Below are 19774 nucleotides of genomic sequence, written 5' to 3' on the forward strand. Positions count from 1 at the left end.
TTTTTTTTTTTGCTCCTACAAACTGTTAAAATTCCCCTAAACAATCTGCTAATGTTTACAGTTTTTTTTACTTCAGTTGTCACAAAAGAGTATGCTGAATGAGAGTTTGACTAAAAGAGGCCAATTAGCACTGTCTCTTTAATAGTGGCCACTTTTAAAGCACTTCGAGGTAGCGCACCTCTAATCACACCCTGCTTCTCTTTAAACATTACAGCTAACAATATCCTCACTCAAGTATTTAAAAACAGCATCTGTGCTGTTCAGAAAAGACTGAATACAACTTTATTAAGTTCAGTCCTCAGCCCATTCCTGTGGTACCTGCATGACAGGACCAAGGTGCCGAAACAGCTCGGCATAATCTATGAGTTTTTATCTTGAACATATAAATGTCACAAAGCCTAAACCGAATGAATCACAGTACGTTATGTCATCATAGAGATGGAAATATATTCACTCTTTTACTGATTATTCGTACATTTTCAATGATCTTTGTTTCCTTTGCATGGCCGCTGGACAGACCAGAGACATACTGTCCACAAAGCTGAGCAGCTGGCAGGACCAGTGCAACGATGCCACCAACATGCCTGACGACGTTTTGTCCATGATTGACGAACTGCGCAAGCCGGTCACCATTGCACCGCTGCCTTCCCCCACCCCATCACGACACAGCATGGTACGGCGGGAGGAATAAGCGCACGATCAAAGTGTTGCATTTCTTTTTGTACTGAGCGAGTAGTAAGACAATAGCTCATCAGTGCAGGATGAAAAAAAAATATAATTACACCTCTGAGTGAGGTGGTTTCAGCATGTGTGGGTGTACATATTAATGATAGAATAACAGATATAAATACCATTATGTGTTGCATAGAGACATGAATGATGAAACTGAATAATTATCTCAGTTCTAACAGCAAATAACAATTAGTTTAAAGAGCCATTTTAGCCAAGCCCGTTGATGTTCTATTGGTCTGCAAAGGGGCTTCGGTGCTGCTGGTTGGGAAGCAAAACATAATTTCATATAGGAGCTGTTAAAAAAAATCTACTTTTTTGTAGAAATTTGCTATGGGTGCTTAGAACTGTATATTTTTATAAGAACCTGTGCTGTGTGCAGTTTTATGGAACACATTTGTAACATTAAGTGCCATCGTTTAATAAATAAATTGGGTAGTTAAAAGTATTTATACACGGGATAATTTAAAGAAAGTCGGGTGGGGGGGTTATTTTACAAAAATCTCTAATTATTAAAAATGTGTCAATACTTTATAGTAATGACACAGTTTGATATTTCAGTGTAACTCATTTTTTGACTTATAATAATTTGAAATCAAGCATGTTCACAGTCCTCAGAATTTGGGCCAATGACCTTGTAGTTTGGTTACCTGACTCCGCCAGATAGATTTGCTCCGCATATCCATCTGGAAACCTTCCGTTGAAGTAACTTTGGGAAGGGGCGAAAATACTAGTTAGCTGATTGGCCTATGTTGGTGATAGACGGGCCAAATGAACCAATCAGATTCGTCGTCGCTCTGTTACGAGCAACGACGAAAACACAACCACAAGCCAAGCTACTCTTGCTGCTGCAGGTAAAGGCTCGTTAGCTCAGCAAAGAAATACTCTGTAATTCCGATAAAACTTGCTCGATAGCCACGCTAACGCTAGTTTCATCGGCTGAAGCCGCCATGTTATTTAGACTGAACTGTCGCGCTTCTCGTTGCGTCACACCTCAACCCGCCTCAAAGCCAACGCTGATTGGACGTTCGTTTGGTGAACGGCTCCAAATTTTCTTTAACGGAGAGTAGCCAGACTGATCTGCGAGTGAAACCTTGAAAGCTCGCGAGATCAGGATGGTCTCACGAGGCTAGTAGTTTGGTAAGCAGAATAAACATTGTTTATATTGTGTATTCGAATGCCATTGCCAGAATGTTAAATGATCATTCCAAAATGATGAGTGTTACTTTTTTACCTTTTAATGTTGATTATATAGCTGAATGGTATTTAGGTGTGTTGGATTTTTCCAGTTAATTTTATGTTCAGTGTCTTATTTTTAACTTTGCTATTACAGCTATGACTTTCCAGTTTTAGACAAATTTAATTTGTTGTATTTAGAAGTAGGATTTGTTGCCCACCTTCAAATGCCAGATTGCTAATTCAATACATTTTTCAATTAAAATTTATTTACATAGCACCAATTCACAACATGTCATCTCAAGGCACTTTACAAAGTCACATTCAATCAAATCATACAGACAGATTATTCAAAAGGTTTCCTATCTAAGGAAACCGAGCAGATTGCATGAAGTCTTGACAAGCAGCATTCACTCCTCCTGAGAGCCACAGTGCAGTCATCTGATGACTGATAGCTTTGCAGCAATCCCTCATACTGAGCATCCATGCAGCGACAGTAGAGAAGAAAACTCCCTTTTAACAGGGAGGAAAACCTCCAGCAGAACCAGGCTCAGTGTGAACGGTCATCTGCTTTGACCCACTGGGGGTTAGAGAAGACGGCAGAGACACAAAAAAGCACAGACTGATAGCTCTTTCTCTCAGGAGAGAGCTGTGTACTGGTAGAAGCCACCAGTAGACCTGCAGTCTGACAGTGCAGTGATCTGTTAGGAACAAATGGGATAATCGGTTCGCTGATATATAATGTGATTGGTTTCTCCTGTGGCAGAGCATCTCTACTCCCCCGGCTCCACCTCTGAAGGCTCACACCAGCCCTCTGGCTAATATGTTCAACCACCAGGAAAGCAACACTAACAGTGTGGCTGCTCATACTCCTATCAAAAACAGCACAGGTAATATTACTTTTAATATAGAGTTGTTTTATGTATTTATGTTCTTTTTAATTAACATTGGTTCTCTTCTATTGTGGCTTTTCAGCCTATACTTTTTAGTATGGGAAAGTACAGTATAAGTGCTGCCAAAAGCTAATTTTGTAGTAATTAAATATTTTGCATTCAGTAGTTTTTGTATTATGTTATTCTTTCTTTTTCCAAATGATTTTTTAAGTTAGTTTAGTTTTAGTTTTACAATCTTTCTATTTTACAAATGGAAAAAATCCCCTATTATAATTGTAGCATGCATGTACGCTTTTTTACACACTTTAATCTTGCAGACATTTTTACAATCTGATCAAATCTAAATCTGTCAGTTACTGTTGCTTTCAGATGCCTGTAAAATTTCTAATTACACTTACTTAAGGTGTGCTCTGTTTTGAATTCAAAATAAAATGCTGAGCATCAATGCCTTAAAAACGAATCTAGGCTATATAATGCTAATGTTTTTTCTTTTCGTATTGTATGTTTCCCATTTCTCACCAGTCTTCCTCCTTTTCTCCCTCAGACCATGAAAACGGTGACGATAACAATCTTGCCAGGTCTGTGTCTGTTGCCACGGGCCTCAACAGCATGGCGAGGAGGCCACGGGTGCGTACCATCTTCCCCCACAACGCTGGCAACAACAGCACCCTGCTGAGCTTTGATGAGGGGGACATCATTGTCCTGCTCATCCCTGACGAGAAGGATGGTTGGATGTACGGCGAAATGGAAAAGAATGGAAAGTGAGTCTTAGCTGGATTTTGTTTATTCTGCAGATGTGACTTGCCGAACAACATATAATGTAACTTAGAAAACTGAAAAGCACAATTAAAGTGTTATAAGTGGATAGGGATATGCTGAACTGATTTTATTACTCCCCACCACTCACTTTTAGGTCTAAATTTAAAGCTAAGCATCACTAAGCATTCATTCATCCACTTTTTCCACTTCTGTTATCACCATAAATTTACAAAAATTTAATAGTGTCATTTTTGCAATAGGAAGAAAGAGTTATGGCTATTTAAGAATCCACATTGAAATTTCTGTTAATATTGCCCGTTAATACTGTAAGGTTATTGTAATTTATGCCCTCAACCGGATGTGCTCTAATTTGGGCGTTAAAACAAGATATTATCCCATCAAAAGAAGAGATTATCAAGCAATACTTCTGACTTTATCTTGAGATTTACCGTCATGATCGCCTGCCTCATCATGAATGTGTCATTGTAAGCCATGATGTACTGTTTCTCACTGTGTCATGATGAGGCACTCCTTTTGTTCCTCCACCCTTTTATGACAAACAGGCTCATATCTGGTTGTAATCTGAATCCCAAGTGAGTCAAGTGAAGGTAAATTGAGTAAAGCCCAACGATTGACACTAAGCATCAAAATCCGTCCTGAGTAATCAAATCGGTTATCTGCTTTACGTGCGAATAAACATGTGGCCACATTTCACAGTGGCCACTGCAGTAGCTGATGTAGCACTTTCAATAACTCTACTGTGCGTTAGTACAATCTATTTCAGTCGCTCTTATTATATTTTGTCCCATGCTGTCTTTTTATTAGCTTCAGAGCGGACATTTTCCAAAACTTACAATCGACTCCAAAAATGGTCAGAATAAACTTGATTCAGGGAAGACTATCTCACCCTAAAGGTCCGTAAATCTCTGATCAATAAAATTACAACTCGGACAGACAGATTTTTTTTCTTTTCTTTGCTTATTGGAATTAAAAAGAAAAAAGAAAAAAGATCTGTTTTAAAAATATTACATCCGTTAACCATTTACAAACCAGGAGTTACCCAGTTAATACCTATGTTGCTTAAGGGGAGTCATATCTGGTTTGATGGTGGTACTTCACAATGTGCCTCAAGACAGATTGTATTAATTTTGTTAAACAAATGCAGATTGTAGAAGCCGATGTGTGTAAAGTCTATACAAGACGGGAAAGGAGGTGTATGGGTGTGTGTTTCACCAGAAAAAGCAAATCGGGTTTTAACCGCCTGACTGGGAAACGCTGTCACCTTACAGCTGGCCGTTTTGTATTATCTTTCGTTTTATAAGAAAGCTAAAGTAAGAATAAATCGCCTTTTAACTGCAAGAACAGCATCTGGACATTTCCTATTTACCATCTCACCCCAGCAAATGCGTGTCAACCATAAGATTCTGGTTTAAAAACACTCCAGTGGCTTTAAGTATCGTCTTAGCCCCTATACAGATAAAAGGTCGTCTGAAAAAAGAATCCTCAATGAGGATTTTCCCACCTCTCTTTAAAGCTGTCTAGGTTTGATCAAATCGCTCATGATGGATGTTAGTGCCATGTGTGAACCGGATTTGAGTTTGAGTACTGATCTTCGCCTCCCTCAGTTGGCTTCTTCTCTGATTATTATTCAGACCACGTTTATTTCCTCCCATGACATTATGTTTCTGTGCTGTCTGATCTGGAAACTTGACAGATAAGGGAATAGGGCAAAGCTTGGCTTGGGGGTGGGATGGACAGCAGGAGGCTTGAGTGAGGCTGAGAAAGAAGTTCAGAGCACCACCTGTTTCCCCACACAGAATATCACCAACAAAGCCTGTTCTCCCTCTTTTTCTCCGATGTCTGACTTTTAAACAAAGATGTGTTCTGAATCCCAGGAAGTGTGTTTGAATTTTAATCATTCATTAGGTTTGATCTCTGTTACTATCAAGGGAAATTACCTGACCAAAAAAAAAAAAAAAAATCCCTTCAGAGTTGCTCTCAAAGTGTGAGGCTGCAACCTTAAAGATAACTTTGTTCTGGTTGCTGCTGAAAGGGCACAACTAAAACGCACAAAGACCTAAAAGTTGTCCCTCTTCATGTTTATCAGAGCAACGTATCTGACAAGATGGGTATCGTGGCTCACGGAAAATTGGGATCTGATGGTTTTGGGTGGTTGGCTGCTCTTATCCTTTCAGAATAAATCAACGCTAACAAACATTTCCAATCAGCTTCTCTGGAGAAACCTTAAAGATATTCAAGTATACTAGTGCTGCTAAAGGACTGAGGTAGAGATGGGTGATATGAACTTTAAATATTATCAAAATATAGTGTGTTATAATATGATGATGATAAAAATGATGATAAAATACTATTTATAGCTTCTTGCAGTCTTTTTTAGCTAACGGTGTGGCTGTGACTGCTTGTCAGTCATTGGCCGATATGCACAAATACTGTCCTTAAAAACATTTAAAAATGTATTAAAACAAAATTCATAATATTTCATCAGGACTCTAGTTATGTAAAGAAGTGTGATTGCTATTACAAAACTGCAAAGGGTAACTGCATTTAGTTATGTATTTGAATTTATTTATATTTATTGATCCTCTTAATAAACTAACACTGAAGAAAATGGCAAAAATAACAATCCTGGTAGTTTGGGGGGGGGGGGGGGGTGTTCAGACACAAAAAGTTGGAATTTATCGTTGTCAAGATAAATCCCAAATCTTATAATAAGCAATTTTTCACGATAACGATAAAACTATATGATAAAAGCCCAGCCCTAGACTGAAGAATAGTAGATTCATTAAAAACGTTGCACCTGATACCCGCATTAGCCAGATCATGAAAGCTGTCTCTATGATTTACGGTCTTGTCATCCTTTTCTAAACGCTTCCTTTGCAGTTGTGTTCAAACTTTTAGCTCCTGATAGTTTTATTGATGCCTATGCCCAAAATAAAATAAAAGATAAATATGAAAGAAAGACAGAAAGCATATGGCAGCCAAGAATGCAAGCTATAGTTGTCTAAGAATGACACTGTGTGACATGAGGAATACCAATTTCACACACCATCCAGAAAAGAAGAAAAGTACTCTTAGGACAGTATGCAGCTTCAAGTTCATAAAGAGAGGATTTAAAGAGCAATTTGTGCAATGAGAAGGAAGTAAGGAGGAATGCTGTCTAAGAGGCAGTAGCTGAGAGTCCCAACAGAATGACTGTGGCCAAAATCTCTGTGGCCAAACCAGTCTGTCTATAATTCACCTCAGTGTTGAATGTCCACTGATGACAACATTTTCTTTGAAAAAAAAAAAAAAAAACTAGACACTGCAGTGTCTGTCCCAGGTCTAACCAGCATTGTTGCTTGTCTGTGCATGCTCTAGCACTCCCATTTCCCGCAACAACTGTGTCACCAGGGTATCCCCCCTTTATATTGTGCAAGCATAGCAACAGTGAATGGAAGCAGCTGAACGTCTCCCTTTTTTGTATGTTTAACCACGCTACAGCATTGCTGCTTTTGAAACATAATTCCAGGGTCATCGTCTGCAAGGCCATCTCAGGTGGTTGTTGTAAGGGAATGAAAAATGCTGATATGGAATATGTCATTCGTTTGCCTCAGAGAAAAAAATTAGTTGCAACTGCAGTTGATCGTTGTGTTTAAATATGAAGGGGAAATGTTTTTTCCAGCAGAAACTCATTTACTGTATTTTTCGGACCGTTTCGCACCGGATTATAAGGCACACAGTGAATTAACGCGTCTTTGTGCGTCTTTGTCCACATATAAGGCGCACTGGATTATAAGGTGTGCTAAATATTCTTCCCAGGTGTGTAATATCACTTTGTGTAATATGCCCCTTCATGTACACAGCTCTCTATACGTCTCTGTCCAGAGGACAGAGTAGTTGTACTACACTGTCCTGTTTCTAACATTAGGCCAAAATAAGCATAGCTTTTATATCGAATTAACTTACTAGGTTTGTTGTTGCTAGTGGGTACTCAAGGCACGGGCTCCCTAAAGGCTCCCATATAGTTGGATGTACTGTACGCATACTGTGAGCTTGGCGGACTTCATGCTGACTCCGCAGATGTTTTACCCTTCATACTCAAGCGTACTGTTGCTGCCATTTCTTGTGGCAAATTCCTACAATTCCCACGCTTTCTGCCAGTGGGACGAAGTGGTGGAACGGATGGTAAAATGTATGATTAGCTAGCTGAGCACCTATGGCCTTTTGTTTTCGTGCAGGCTCCCACCTGTCAGTGAGAACAGAGAGGGAGTGTGATGCCGCGCGTCCTTGCGACCGCCTGCTTGGAGCAGCTCCATGTATCAAGCTCGCTGTCGCATATAAAACTGTTTGATTTAAAGATTTCTTGCCTCTGAGAAGTTTATAGTGTGACACGTACCTGTATGCGCAGAGTCGGCTTTGAGTACGCCTCGAGTACACGCGGAGCTCTGCGGAGGAAACTACACCCGAGTACGTGGGGGCCTTTTATATGAATTCACTTCTAGTTTCGACATTACAGTCAGGCATTCTTGTAGACAGCTCAGGCATCCGATCAGGTAGGGATACAGTGTACCGTAATGCTCCGAATATCGGTCATTAAGCACAACTTTAATTTTATATATATATATATTAGGGCTGGGCAAGTTAACGCGTTAATTTCGCGTTAATTCATTAGACTATTAACGCCGATATTTATTTTATCGCGCATTAACGCATGTTGCTCACATGCTTTCAGTCAGTGTCAGTCAGCAGGCGCGCTGACTGCAGCGCGCTGTCACGGCAGCACTCCTCCTCCCCCTCCCCTCTCGTACATGGCTCAGCGGCGCCAGCCAATCAGCACGCAGGCTCAGCCTGGCCCGCCCACTGAGCTCTCACACAAACTTAATACACAAACAGCTGAGAGAGACCGCAGCAGCGAAAAAACAGGGGAAGTAGCACCGTTCGGCTTTATTTTAATACCGTAAATGAAATCAAGCTGTATGTTTTGTAAAAAGCCGGTTCATTTCAGTGGAAACACAACAAATTTATCTAAGCACGTGAAAAAACATGAAAACGTCGAGCCCCAGAAACGGAGAGAGGAGACGAAACTTCTCTCATTGCCCCGACAGACCCACAGACTGACGTCACTGACTGAGGCGTTTCAGTCCTCCAGGGAACATCCAGGTAGATCAGAGGATGGATGGATGGATGGATGGATGGATGGATGGATGTTACTGGAGCCCACGCATAACATGTAATTAAGACCTTGAAAGAACCCAGTACATATATTAAAAAGTGTTATTTAAGATAAGATAACATTAGCTAATCCTTTTTTTATCCCACGACGGGGAAATTTATAGGATTAAAGCAACAGGCAGGTGCACACAACACAGACAAAATTACATAAGGATTGAAATATATAAGAGGTGGATTAGCAAAAAAACACTGAACATAACATTATTGTTATTATTATTATTTATTATTATTATTATTATTATTATTATTATTATTATTTAATTGTAATAATAAAATAAAAACCACAAAACCCAAAAGGTCAACAGTTTAATGATACATCAAGCTTAGGGACTGGCTGATATACAGCAGGTCAAAAAAGGCCATATTTTGGCTGCAGTGCTGCTGTTCTCTTATGAAGAAAAGATCAACTAGTGCACTAAATTCAATAGATGGGTTGAAAATATCCAGTATAAAATAAGTGCTACAAATGTTACAACACTTTTGTTCATATGGCAGCAGAACAAGTGCTCTTTACACTACTTTTGAATTCATTCTTGGAGTTTGTAAATACAATGCGATTAATCGCGATTAATCGGTGCGATTAATCGCGATTAAATATTTTAATCGTTGCCCAGCCCTAATATATATATATATATATAGGAGAGGCTAATATATATATATATATATATATATATATATATATAGGAGAGGCTAATATATATATATATATATATATATATATATATATATATATATATATATATATATATATATATATATATATATTGAGAGGATTTAAGGATTAGGTAAAAATACGCTACTTTCATGAAGCTTGCCCACTTTTCCTAGATAGACAGGCTAGCTTCATCCTTTTTCTGTGTTGCAAATGAGCACACACACAACCTTTTGACACATTCCCAATAGAAAGGTCATTTTTCGGTCACGAAAACAATGTGTTTTTCTATTTACAAAAGGAAGTCATGCTCTGCAGTTCCAGACACTTTATCTTCCTTTTATGGTAACCCCCTTCTACATTACAGAGGTGTGGCCCCTCTGGTGCTTTTTGCATCTGATAGTTTGTTTTAGGTGATTTTTTAAATAAAGGAACTGTAGATCTTCTATGTTATGTGTCATACTTTCAATATTTTCAGGTTTTCTGGCTCTAAAATATGATTTAAAGAAACTTTAAAATGTTTTCAGGTCTAATCCTGTGATCAGTGTCAACAGTATTGTGTTTATTTGTCAAGGATAAACAATGAGTTAGAACGGTAAGCTATTTCATTGAACTTGTTTGTGGCAAATAGTAACAGATGTCCTGGAAGTGGAAATTTTTCTTTTGTGAACACCAGACCGTGAGTAAACGTAAGCATTTATTCAGGAGTCTGACTCAGTAATATCATAGACACACAAAGAAAGTGTCTGTTCTCCAAACCTGAAAATTAAATATTTACCTTCTTTCACAGTGAAGGAGAGGCTAATTCACACACTGATTACACACAATCCTGCACCATGGTAGCACAATCACAAACACACCTTGCCTCTGACCAGCTTGATATACTTGGGTGAATTCTGAGTTTTGTTAAAGCTACAGTCATCTTTTTTTCTCAGGTTGAAAGGGAGTTGGGGGCATCACTCAATATTTGGGAGGCAATGGCCAAATAATTTCTAATTTATGTGCAGCTCCATGTTCTCCAGTTTCATTAAACAAAGAAGCTAAACTTTTAACTTTACAGTTTAGCTCATCTGTGTTTATCTAGCCCCCCTCCTCCTGATCCAAGCTGATTGGCTGATATTGCTGTGGCTGCAGGCAGGCTATAAACAGAAACCAGAATGCTTCCTGTGTCAAGTATTTTGTCCCTTTATTCACACCTCTTGAATATCCATATGCAGATTTCTAAGCTTAAAGCTGACCATTTTGACTGTCTTTTTTTATGTTTTACATAATTCTTTCAGTTGAAAAAGAAAGTCAAGTTTATTTTGGTTTGTGTGTGGGAAGTAACAAATGGTTGCATGCATTTTCAAACCGAGGACACAGGAAGCAGGCTAAGGAATTGACTCATTAAACCTGTGGAGATTAAATCTAGTTCACTACAAACACTTTTAAAGAGGTCTCATTTTTAAAGGTTAATTTGTTTTTATATTAGACACAAAAGAACAATAATTTGTCTAACTATATATTTTGCATTCTAATCTCTGGATCTTTTGTTTAAAAGATTAATGGAGGAAGCTCCTCGACAATATTCTGAGTAACGTGTAGGTGTAAACTGAGATTATGGGAAGATATTAGTATTATTAGTATTAGTATTATTAGTATTAGTATTAGTATTATTATTATTATTTTCTGAGTTTCCTTCCCGGTTTCTTTGTTTCAGGAGGGGCTGGTTCCCTTCATCTTACTGCCGCGCTCTCACCGAGCCGCTCGTGAATAACAACAGGTAAGGGGACTCTGCATTCCTGCTAGCACACACACATACCACTTGGTTTCATGTTGCAGCCAGCTGTATTGTTGGCTGTGTTTCCTCTAGTTACTCCTATTGAAGTGATAACCTTTCTAATCCCGTGGGCTCTCTCCTGTTGCTCAACTTTTGATTCCTATCGTCTTAAAGTCACATGCTGGGAAAAGGGATAAAAGAAAGAAAGTTGGCTTTAAGGCAGCCAACGCCTGACTGACTAATTTATTAGGTTCATATCCGTTGTTGGTTGGCCAAATATTAGAGTTTTAATCAGAAGTTTTATGTGCAGTGATATTTACTGAACTAGAATATTATCAAAAAGTAAATTTGTTTCAGTAACACAATTAACTAAGGTAAACACGTTATTTAAAATAATTTCTCACAGACTGATGTTTTAAAGCCATTATTTATAAATTATATGTAAGTCTTTGCCATCTCAGAAAACTAATTTAAATTAAGCTCTGCGAGTTAGTACAGACCATATTTTCAAATTTATTGGGATTAATGCCCATAACAATTATACATAAATTCCTGACCAGAACTGTACCAGTTACCAGTCGTCATTTAGACCTTACCCTTTAAAGAAAACTTAAATATGTATTGCAGCCCCTTGGCAATAAAATTCTCCTCATCACACTTCTCCTTCTCCACCTGTTTTCTCTATAGTGAGACTGTCGCCCCTCACCGCAGCAGAAGTGTGGTCAACCTCCACCATCAAGACACAGAGACGGATGAAGCAACCATGGTGCTCCCCTCGACAGACTACTTCAACGTCAAGAGCAACGCCTTGCCCGCCGCAAGCGTCGCCACAAATAACCACCAGCACTCCCCTACGCCCTCGGCGGTGTCCTCCGCCTCCTCATCTGATCAGAACACGGTGAGTCAGCGGGCGGGAGACTTGGTCAGTGGCCATTTTCCATGAGATTTTCTCCGCTTTTAAAGGAGTCCTTTAGAAATGTTAAGTCTCGTCCAGTAAAGCAAAGAGTTAAAATAAAAACAAATAAAAACGGTTGTTTTGAGAGATAATACTGTATACACAACAATCTAATCTGCTGTGTTCTGCCAAAGCTTTCTTCTGTGCTGGCCCAGTTGGCTTTGTAAAGTTTATGTCTCACTTGATATCTGCAGCATCGTGGCTACAGTACCCTCAGCTGTACAGCCTTATCTTGACTGCTGATGAAGGTACATGTGTGTGTAGGTGGTGTCAGATGAGCTTTATGTGTCTGTCCAGGAAACCTGAACACACAGATACACTCGGTGTAGCATGACCATACCCAATCGATTATTGGGAGTTGATAAGTTGTACACTGTATAGATATTTTAACTTTGCACAAAGTAGATCGTCATTGTTTTGTTTCTGAGTTTTGTAATATCACTTCATCTGTGGGATAAGATAACTGCTCCTACTGTAGGTGTTAAATAAATGGGAGGCTTGAATCCAGCTAAATTTTTGTCATACTTCAGAAAGTTGTCACCTTCTCTTTACAGTAACAGGGGAGCACAGTTAAAAAATAAAACCTCCCACCTTCCTTAAATTGGAGCTACTCTTGTGACTCCTATTAAACTTGCAAGACTCCAGTGTTTTAGGGAAAACTACCAGGCAGCACTATTAGGATGTGCAGAGTTCAGTCAGTCGTACTTATAGTCATTGTACCAGTCAGTCTGTATGCAGATTAAGCTGTTCTGCAGAAAAATGACAGCAGAACAGTAAAGAGGGAGAGGATTGACCAACAGTGCCTTGTAAATAGAAATTTACCTGGAATATTTCATTTTGTTGCATTACAGCCATAAACTTCAATGTTTTTGGAGAGATTTTATGTTATAGACCAACACAAAGTAGCGTTTTCTTTTTTTAAATGGAACAAAAACATGAAGAAAAAAAATCAATCAATAAATCATGTTGTAGTAAAGCATCCCCACTGCATGATGATGTCACCACTTTGGTGATGATGCGGTTAGCAAATTGTGCAGTGCTTTTTCTTTCCCATCACATAGCTCAAAAAGTAGGCCAAAAAGTTTACTTTTCAATGTTATCTGCCCAGAGTACCTTCTTCCACATATTTCCTGTATCCCATGCATAACCTGATCCAAACAGGACATATTATGGCATTCTTTCAACAATACCTTTCTTCTTGCTCCATAAAGGCTACATTTGAAGAGTACGCTGCTCTAAGTTGTCATCTTGACAGATTCTCCCATCTGAGTTGTAGATCTTTGCAGTTCCTCCAGAGTTACAATTAGCCTCTTGACCATTTCTCTGGTTGCTTCTCTCCTAGCCCGGCTTGTCCGTTTAGATTTTTGGATGATAAATTCAACAGCACCCCATAAGATATACAGGGCTTGTGATACTCTTATAACCTAGCCTCCAAACTCCATCCCTGATATGTCTGTTTGGAGAGAGACCCAAGTGGAGCCGGTAGATTGCATGAGCACAGATACAGAGGTGGAGGTTTTTAAGTACTTTTGGTCAACAGCCCAGAGCAATGGCAAGTGTGGGGAAAAAAAGTGAATAACAGGTTGAAACGGGTGGAGAAAAGTGTCAGGTGTGTTGTGATAAGAGTATCAGCCAGAATGAAAGGAAAGGAGTACAAGACGCCGGTGATACCAGCAGTATTTTATAGTTTAGAGGTACTGAGGAAGAGATGTTGCAGAGATGAAGGTGTTGCGGTTCTCTTTGGGCGTGACGAGGACAGATAGGATCAGGAATCATTTCATCAGAGGGACAGCTGCTGTTAGATATTTTGGAGATAAAGCCAGAGAGGCCAGACTGAGATGGTCTGGACATGTACAAAGGAGAGATAGTGAGTACATAGCACTTTGAATTGTCTTGTTACTGAAATCTGCTATATAAATAAACTTGCCTTGCCTTACATTGGGAGAAGGATGTTGAGGCTGGAACTGCCAGGCTGGAGGCTCAGAGGAAGACCAAGGAGGAGATTTATGGATGGAGTGAAAGAGGACAGGAAGGTTAATGGATACAGATGACTCGCTGTGGCAGCCCTTGAAAAGGGAAACTCCAAAAAAGGACGAAAGACTAACAGAACAGGAAGATTAAAATTTTACTGAAACTGATTTTCAAAATACAATTGGAAATACATATTTATATATTAATCCAAGTTGATTTTTAATGGAAAGAAATGTAAAATGTTAGAAAGATCAATAGGTCTTTCACAGCCATTTCCAGCACATTCACTTCTTTATAAATGACCATTCATTTGCATCCCATTCAAAGTCGCAGGCAAAGCTGTGGTTTCCGTCTGCCGAAGCTCTACAGCTTCCCTCAGCCGGATGAATGTAAATGCGTTTGCGGTACGGCACTGCCAGATGAGTCTTTATGATCATTTACAAACCGTGTGAACATGTATCAGCTCACTGCATGTTCAGCATCGCCGGAGTTTCACACATTTTCCACCACTTTTTGATTTAAATTCAGTGTAGATTGAAAAGTTTTGACATATTTCTAACCAGAAATGTGCATAGAATAAAGACAGACCAGCAGTACAGGGGGACAAATGGCCCATAAATTTATATCACCGGTTCCATCTCTCTCCCTCTGTTTCTCTTTCAGTTTTTCTCACAGTCATTTCAACATCTGACCCACTTGATCGTTCATCTTCATACTTCCATGCCGTTTCAGTCACAAACCTCACACAGGCTGATTACAGAGCAGAGCTGTGTGGGAAATGATCTTCAACAGTAGATTAGATTATAAACCATTGGTTTGTGTTCAACAAAGTGTCCAAGTGGGCGACTGTTATGTAGGTTGAAGACTGAATGAATTCTCATCACTTTTATAAGGTATTGTTTTCTAACAATTACCAGTGCGTACTTGTTTTTGCCACCTGTAGGTGTAAATTATTTGTTTCTCTCTGTTAGCTGATAGATGTGCCTTTGTTTGTACTGAGAGCATATAGGAGGAGGTTTTTTTCCCACATTTCACCTGCTTTGAGACATAAAGCTGTTTACATCTGTATCCGGCTTTTTTTTTTTTTTTTGTCCTTATGGGTAGGTTGGTGAGAAAAGAGATAGGCCAAAGCAAAGTGGGGGTGGGGAGGTGGGGTTATCCTGGAATGCTCTTTCACCATGACAGAAAAATGCACCCTTACTGGTTTTGGTGGTTAGTGTGAAGGTAAAGATAACAATTCACAGGAATCAATAGAGAGATGTAATCCTGCCCATGTTCTTATCAACTGATATTTAAAGTATTACTTTATTTAGAGAATAATTAAGATAAATGGATGCAATTGTTTGAAATTCAAATAACTGCCCGAGATGTAAAGCAGGAGATCAGCATTCAGAATCCTGTGCAGAAAAACAAGAAGGAAAAAACAACAACAACATTATTGCTAATCTGAAACATCAGATTTTTTTATTCACGTCTGCCATCTTGTGGATTATCTAATGTACTGCAGGCATGAAGGTTAAAAAGTATTTTGAAAGGAAGATGGATGATTTCATTAGAAGGTTGCAGTCTCAGATACTTTCTGTTAGGGCTGCACAACATGTTACAAAACCACTGTGTGCAATATCATTATAGCACAAGAGTGTTTGGACTCAATTACAATGCATTCAGGTTCTCTGTAGCAGTAATATCGTTGTTTAATGGAGCAGAAATTATTTTATAAAGGCATTATGAAGCAACAACTAAGTTGTTTTGTTGTCAAAACAGAAGGTGTAGCCAGCTTCAGGTCCACCAGCTGGACAGACTACAGCGTAGGAGGTTTATGTTTGCAATGAACCTAAAAGCAGAACGATTTTAACACTGTTTAGTTCAACTTCATTTATCTCCAGTCGTCTTTCATGTTTTCCCAATATCATGCAGCCCTAATTTTAGTCTTTAGACATTTTACAAGAGAACAATGTTGTGTAGTGGGTTATAGAGTCCCAGTCATCTAGGTCATGTAAATACCATCGAAGTGGACTTTTCGCAGTCTTTGTTTAAAAATCTGCTGTTCAATTGTCATATTATCACCTTCCTGAAATAATAACCCAAGTAATTTTTTTTCAGCCTTTTCAGAAAACACATAAAAAATTAAGGCAATACGTTATTAAGTTGATTTAGGCAAAATGCTAATTTTAGTCAAAACATGACATAGGACATTATTTTAGGACGGAGACTATATGAATTTTAGACATTTTAATGCAATTAAATTTCAAACCTAAACTAGGGTTTATAGTGGCCCCCATGACAATAAAATCAAAATCACCCCAAAAGCTTATACACATATTTCAATTTTCTTTTGGAATTGTCCAGCATTTTCTCCCTATACGGCAACCCTGCTGGGTTCAGGTTGTTTCCGTTAATTAATACTCACTTTTTTATTCTTGATAAGTCAAACAATTAATTTTATTTGCATTGTATTATGCATGATGAGACCAGAGCAAAGCAGCTGGTCAGCTGACCTCAAAGCTCCTGGTGGACTGTGAGGATGAATGAGGTCGGTGAGATATGCCGGAGAACGACAGGTCTCAAAGACGAGCAACATTTTAATTTCAGCTCTGAACTTCACATTAGGATTCACAAAAGACGTAAACGTTTTTTAGAGTCTGGAAATTCAACAGCGTTTTTCCGTGGCTGCCACGTGGCTTCAGGCTCCCTCCGGGTACAGAAGTACCGCATTGCAGACGACTAATAAAAATAAATACATTCGTATGTAAAAACATTTACATTTACAACCGTAAAAGAAGTTTTGCCTGTTAGGTGCCGCTAATGCCTTAAGCGATGTGACATGTCGACATCCCCTGCTAACTCTGCTTGTTCCTGCAGACCTGCATAAAACCCAACTAATTGCAGCAAACATTTGCGAGCCTCATTGTGGAACGGAGTTGAATTTCCAGAAGCTCCAGGTTCCATGTGTTGCCTGGTGACGCAAGTAAACGTGTTATTGCACGCCTACGTCAAACCCATTTGTCCATTGTTCCACTCTTGTATAGTCCATAAGTGTTTGGGATTATGAACCTGTAGAAGTAAAACTCAAGTTAATGTGAAAATAGAGGCTTCACTGTTACTCATTGTTCTTTGCAAAATAGCTGTTGGAATTTGACTTTGACTAGACCATACGATCACATGACTATACGTATACTTGAGTTAAACCCTTCTATCAGTCTCAGATCTTTTGTAGCCTCTAACAGGTCTTCTTCAAGGATTGCACAGCTTCCCTGTTCATGTTGAAGCCAGCATGTGGCTTCCAACAAATGTCCCCCAATTGAGATGGTTGGCAGTGTTAGTTTTCCACCACCCACAGCTCTCTGCGTTATGCCGTTTGTTCACTAATGTTCTCAAGCTAACCTCTGAGGCCCTCATAGAACAGCTGCATTTATGCGCAGATCACTTTCCACACATGTGGGCGCTATTCGCCGGATTTTATTTGGGGTTATCGGGTTAAAGGGGACCTAATGCACATTCATTCCACTTTTACGTTCCGCTTCATGATTACACTCTGTGTGTTGGTCAGCATTAAATCTAAAGTACTCTGAAGATTGTGGTTGTAATGTGACATGAAAGAGGGAAGGTTCGTGAGGTATATTCCCTTTTGCAATGCACTGGTGAAACCAAACTGGTTACAGGGAAACATTTGCATGGCTCACTGTGTAGCAGACTTGAATTTCTTGAAGCTCCAGGTTCCACGTGATTCCTCGTGACGTGACGTGACAAACTGTTGTTGCACGCTGATGTCAAACCCATTCGTTCATTGTTCCATAATAACCTGCACACGTTAGATCGGTGTTACTGTGACATCAGCAGTGATGGGTTGACGTGTCCATTTAAAAAAAAAAAAAAAAAAAAAAACTTTCATGGTTCTGTGCTTCACCGTAAACCCTCTACATCAGGCTTGCCTGCGACGCAGATCTGACGAGTGTGTTTTTGTCTACAGGCTGCACAGTCGAACGGCACCGCGAGACCTCCCCCTGCCTTCCTCGCGTAGGTTCCATGATTTCATCAGCATTTGCTTTTGTTACACTTAGACGCGTGTTAATCATGCATCTCGTCTGCTTTTCACAGCGGAGGGAACCCATTCTCAACAGTCAGGCTACGACCAACTGTGACCAACGATCGCTCTGCACCCGCCATCTGATCTCCAACATTTCCATCCACCTCCTCGACTCATATTTTGGCCTCTGCTCTTATGGTCCAGCAGCTTCTCCTGGGTCAAGGCAGAGGAGGAAAAAGGCCATTTGAAACCGCTACAAGCTGATATGATAAACTTAAGTATTTTGAGACCGTTTTAGTAACTGAACAGAAGTTCATTTATTTATGATATATATATATTTTCTATGTCTATATTTTAGTCAGTCTGTGTGTGGTGGTGAGATTTAAATGACCACATTCTAACTTGCACTTGAGACATGGATGAATAAAAAAAAAAACTGGACAGTGAGAATCTTACAATGTATTTATGCCGTTGATGTTGCTTGTCTGACTGTTAGAAACCATTTAGTGGTCATAGGACAATACTGTGCAGGACTCCGACATTTCACCTTTAGGTCCTAATGTATAAACTCGCTGTTGAAAGTCACTACAGACATGTTGTTGTGGGGAGGAAAATGATGTAAACAAATGCGTCACGGAGGGATCGTCTTTGCTCCTCTTGTATAGACATTTGTTTAACTGATTCTTTGTTGTCCATTGCCATCTAAATTAAGTTGTTTTTTTGTTTTTTTGTAATGTGGACACTCGTGCCTTAATAATGCATACTGTAAAGTAAATTTTACCTGTACTTTATCCCAGCTGTGCAATTCTGATATAACCATCCCAGATGGTAAACATGTATGCTTTTCCATCACTCATTACATCCTTCTTATGATTTGCTATATAACAAATAAAGATTTATTTCTTCAGTTTGGTGTTTTTCTTTACACACACAGAGGCTTTCTGTAGTACTCGTACACGAGCGTTTCTATATTTAGTGACATTACAGCCACGGATTGTACGCAACAGATCAACACGACATTGTTCTGTTAAAATCATGAAGGGTTTTAATGCTTGTATGAATAAAAAACAGACAAGTGAGGCATACCTTTGTATCCAGTCCCCCGAGTCAATACTTTGTACAACTACCTTTTGCTGCGTTTACAGCTCAAGGTCTTTTGGTGCCTGAAACAGTTCCAGATCGTTTAGTTTTGATGGCGCGCTTCTGTAAACATCAATTTCCAAGTCTTGCCAGAGATTCTTAATTGGATTTACTAGCTGTGGCGTCTCTGCATCTGGGGTCTGTGGGGCCTGGCCCCACCAGAAGTCAAGCTCTACGTTCACAATAATCAGTGGGACAGGATCTTTCTTTATAGAGTAATATTGTAAAAAAAACGATTCACTTACCAATAAAATTCTGTTAACATTTGTCTATATATTTAAGTCTGCCAGAAAACTGACAAGCTCAGAATCCTCTTGAGGCGCCTTGATATTTGGGCCGGCCAACCAACCCCTGTTTAGATAATGAGCATCTGAAATTGCAGTGCGCATGCCCAACATGCTCTCAGTAGACAGCTGTGGGGCACAAATCCTACGGCGCCAAGCTTGGATCGTCCACTCAAACTGTTGGAAATGCACACATT

The 19774-nt window shown here is 39.3% G+C and overlaps 1 protein-coding gene across 1 annotated transcript in view; it reads left to right on the forward strand.

The window, feature by feature from the left end:
* The window catches only part of baiap2l1b (BAR/IMD domain containing adaptor protein 2 like 1b), a 43428-nt gene extending 24368 nt beyond the window's left edge, over window positions 1-19060 (forward strand). Inside the window, exons 8-14 of the mRNA XM_012872405.3 lie at window positions 518-673; window positions 2672-2795; window positions 3343-3559; window positions 11141-11203; window positions 11888-12098; window positions 18097-18143; window positions 18225-19060. Coding sequence (XP_012727859.1) covers window positions 518-673; window positions 2672-2795; window positions 3343-3559; window positions 11141-11203; window positions 11888-12098; window positions 18097-18143; window positions 18225-18297 — 891 coding nt within the window. The 3' untranslated portion in view covers window positions 18298-19060. The remainder of the gene's footprint in view (window positions 1-517; window positions 674-2671; window positions 2796-3342; window positions 3560-11140; window positions 11204-11887; window positions 12099-18096; window positions 18144-18224) is intronic.
* Window positions 19061-19774: the final 714 nt, after the last annotated feature.

The sequence above is a fragment of the Fundulus heteroclitus genome, chromosome 16 (assembly GCF_011125445.2).
Source record: "Fundulus heteroclitus isolate FHET01 chromosome 16, MU-UCD_Fhet_4.1, whole genome shotgun sequence".
Taxonomy (NCBI): domain Eukaryota; kingdom Metazoa; phylum Chordata; class Actinopteri; order Cyprinodontiformes; family Fundulidae; genus Fundulus; species Fundulus heteroclitus.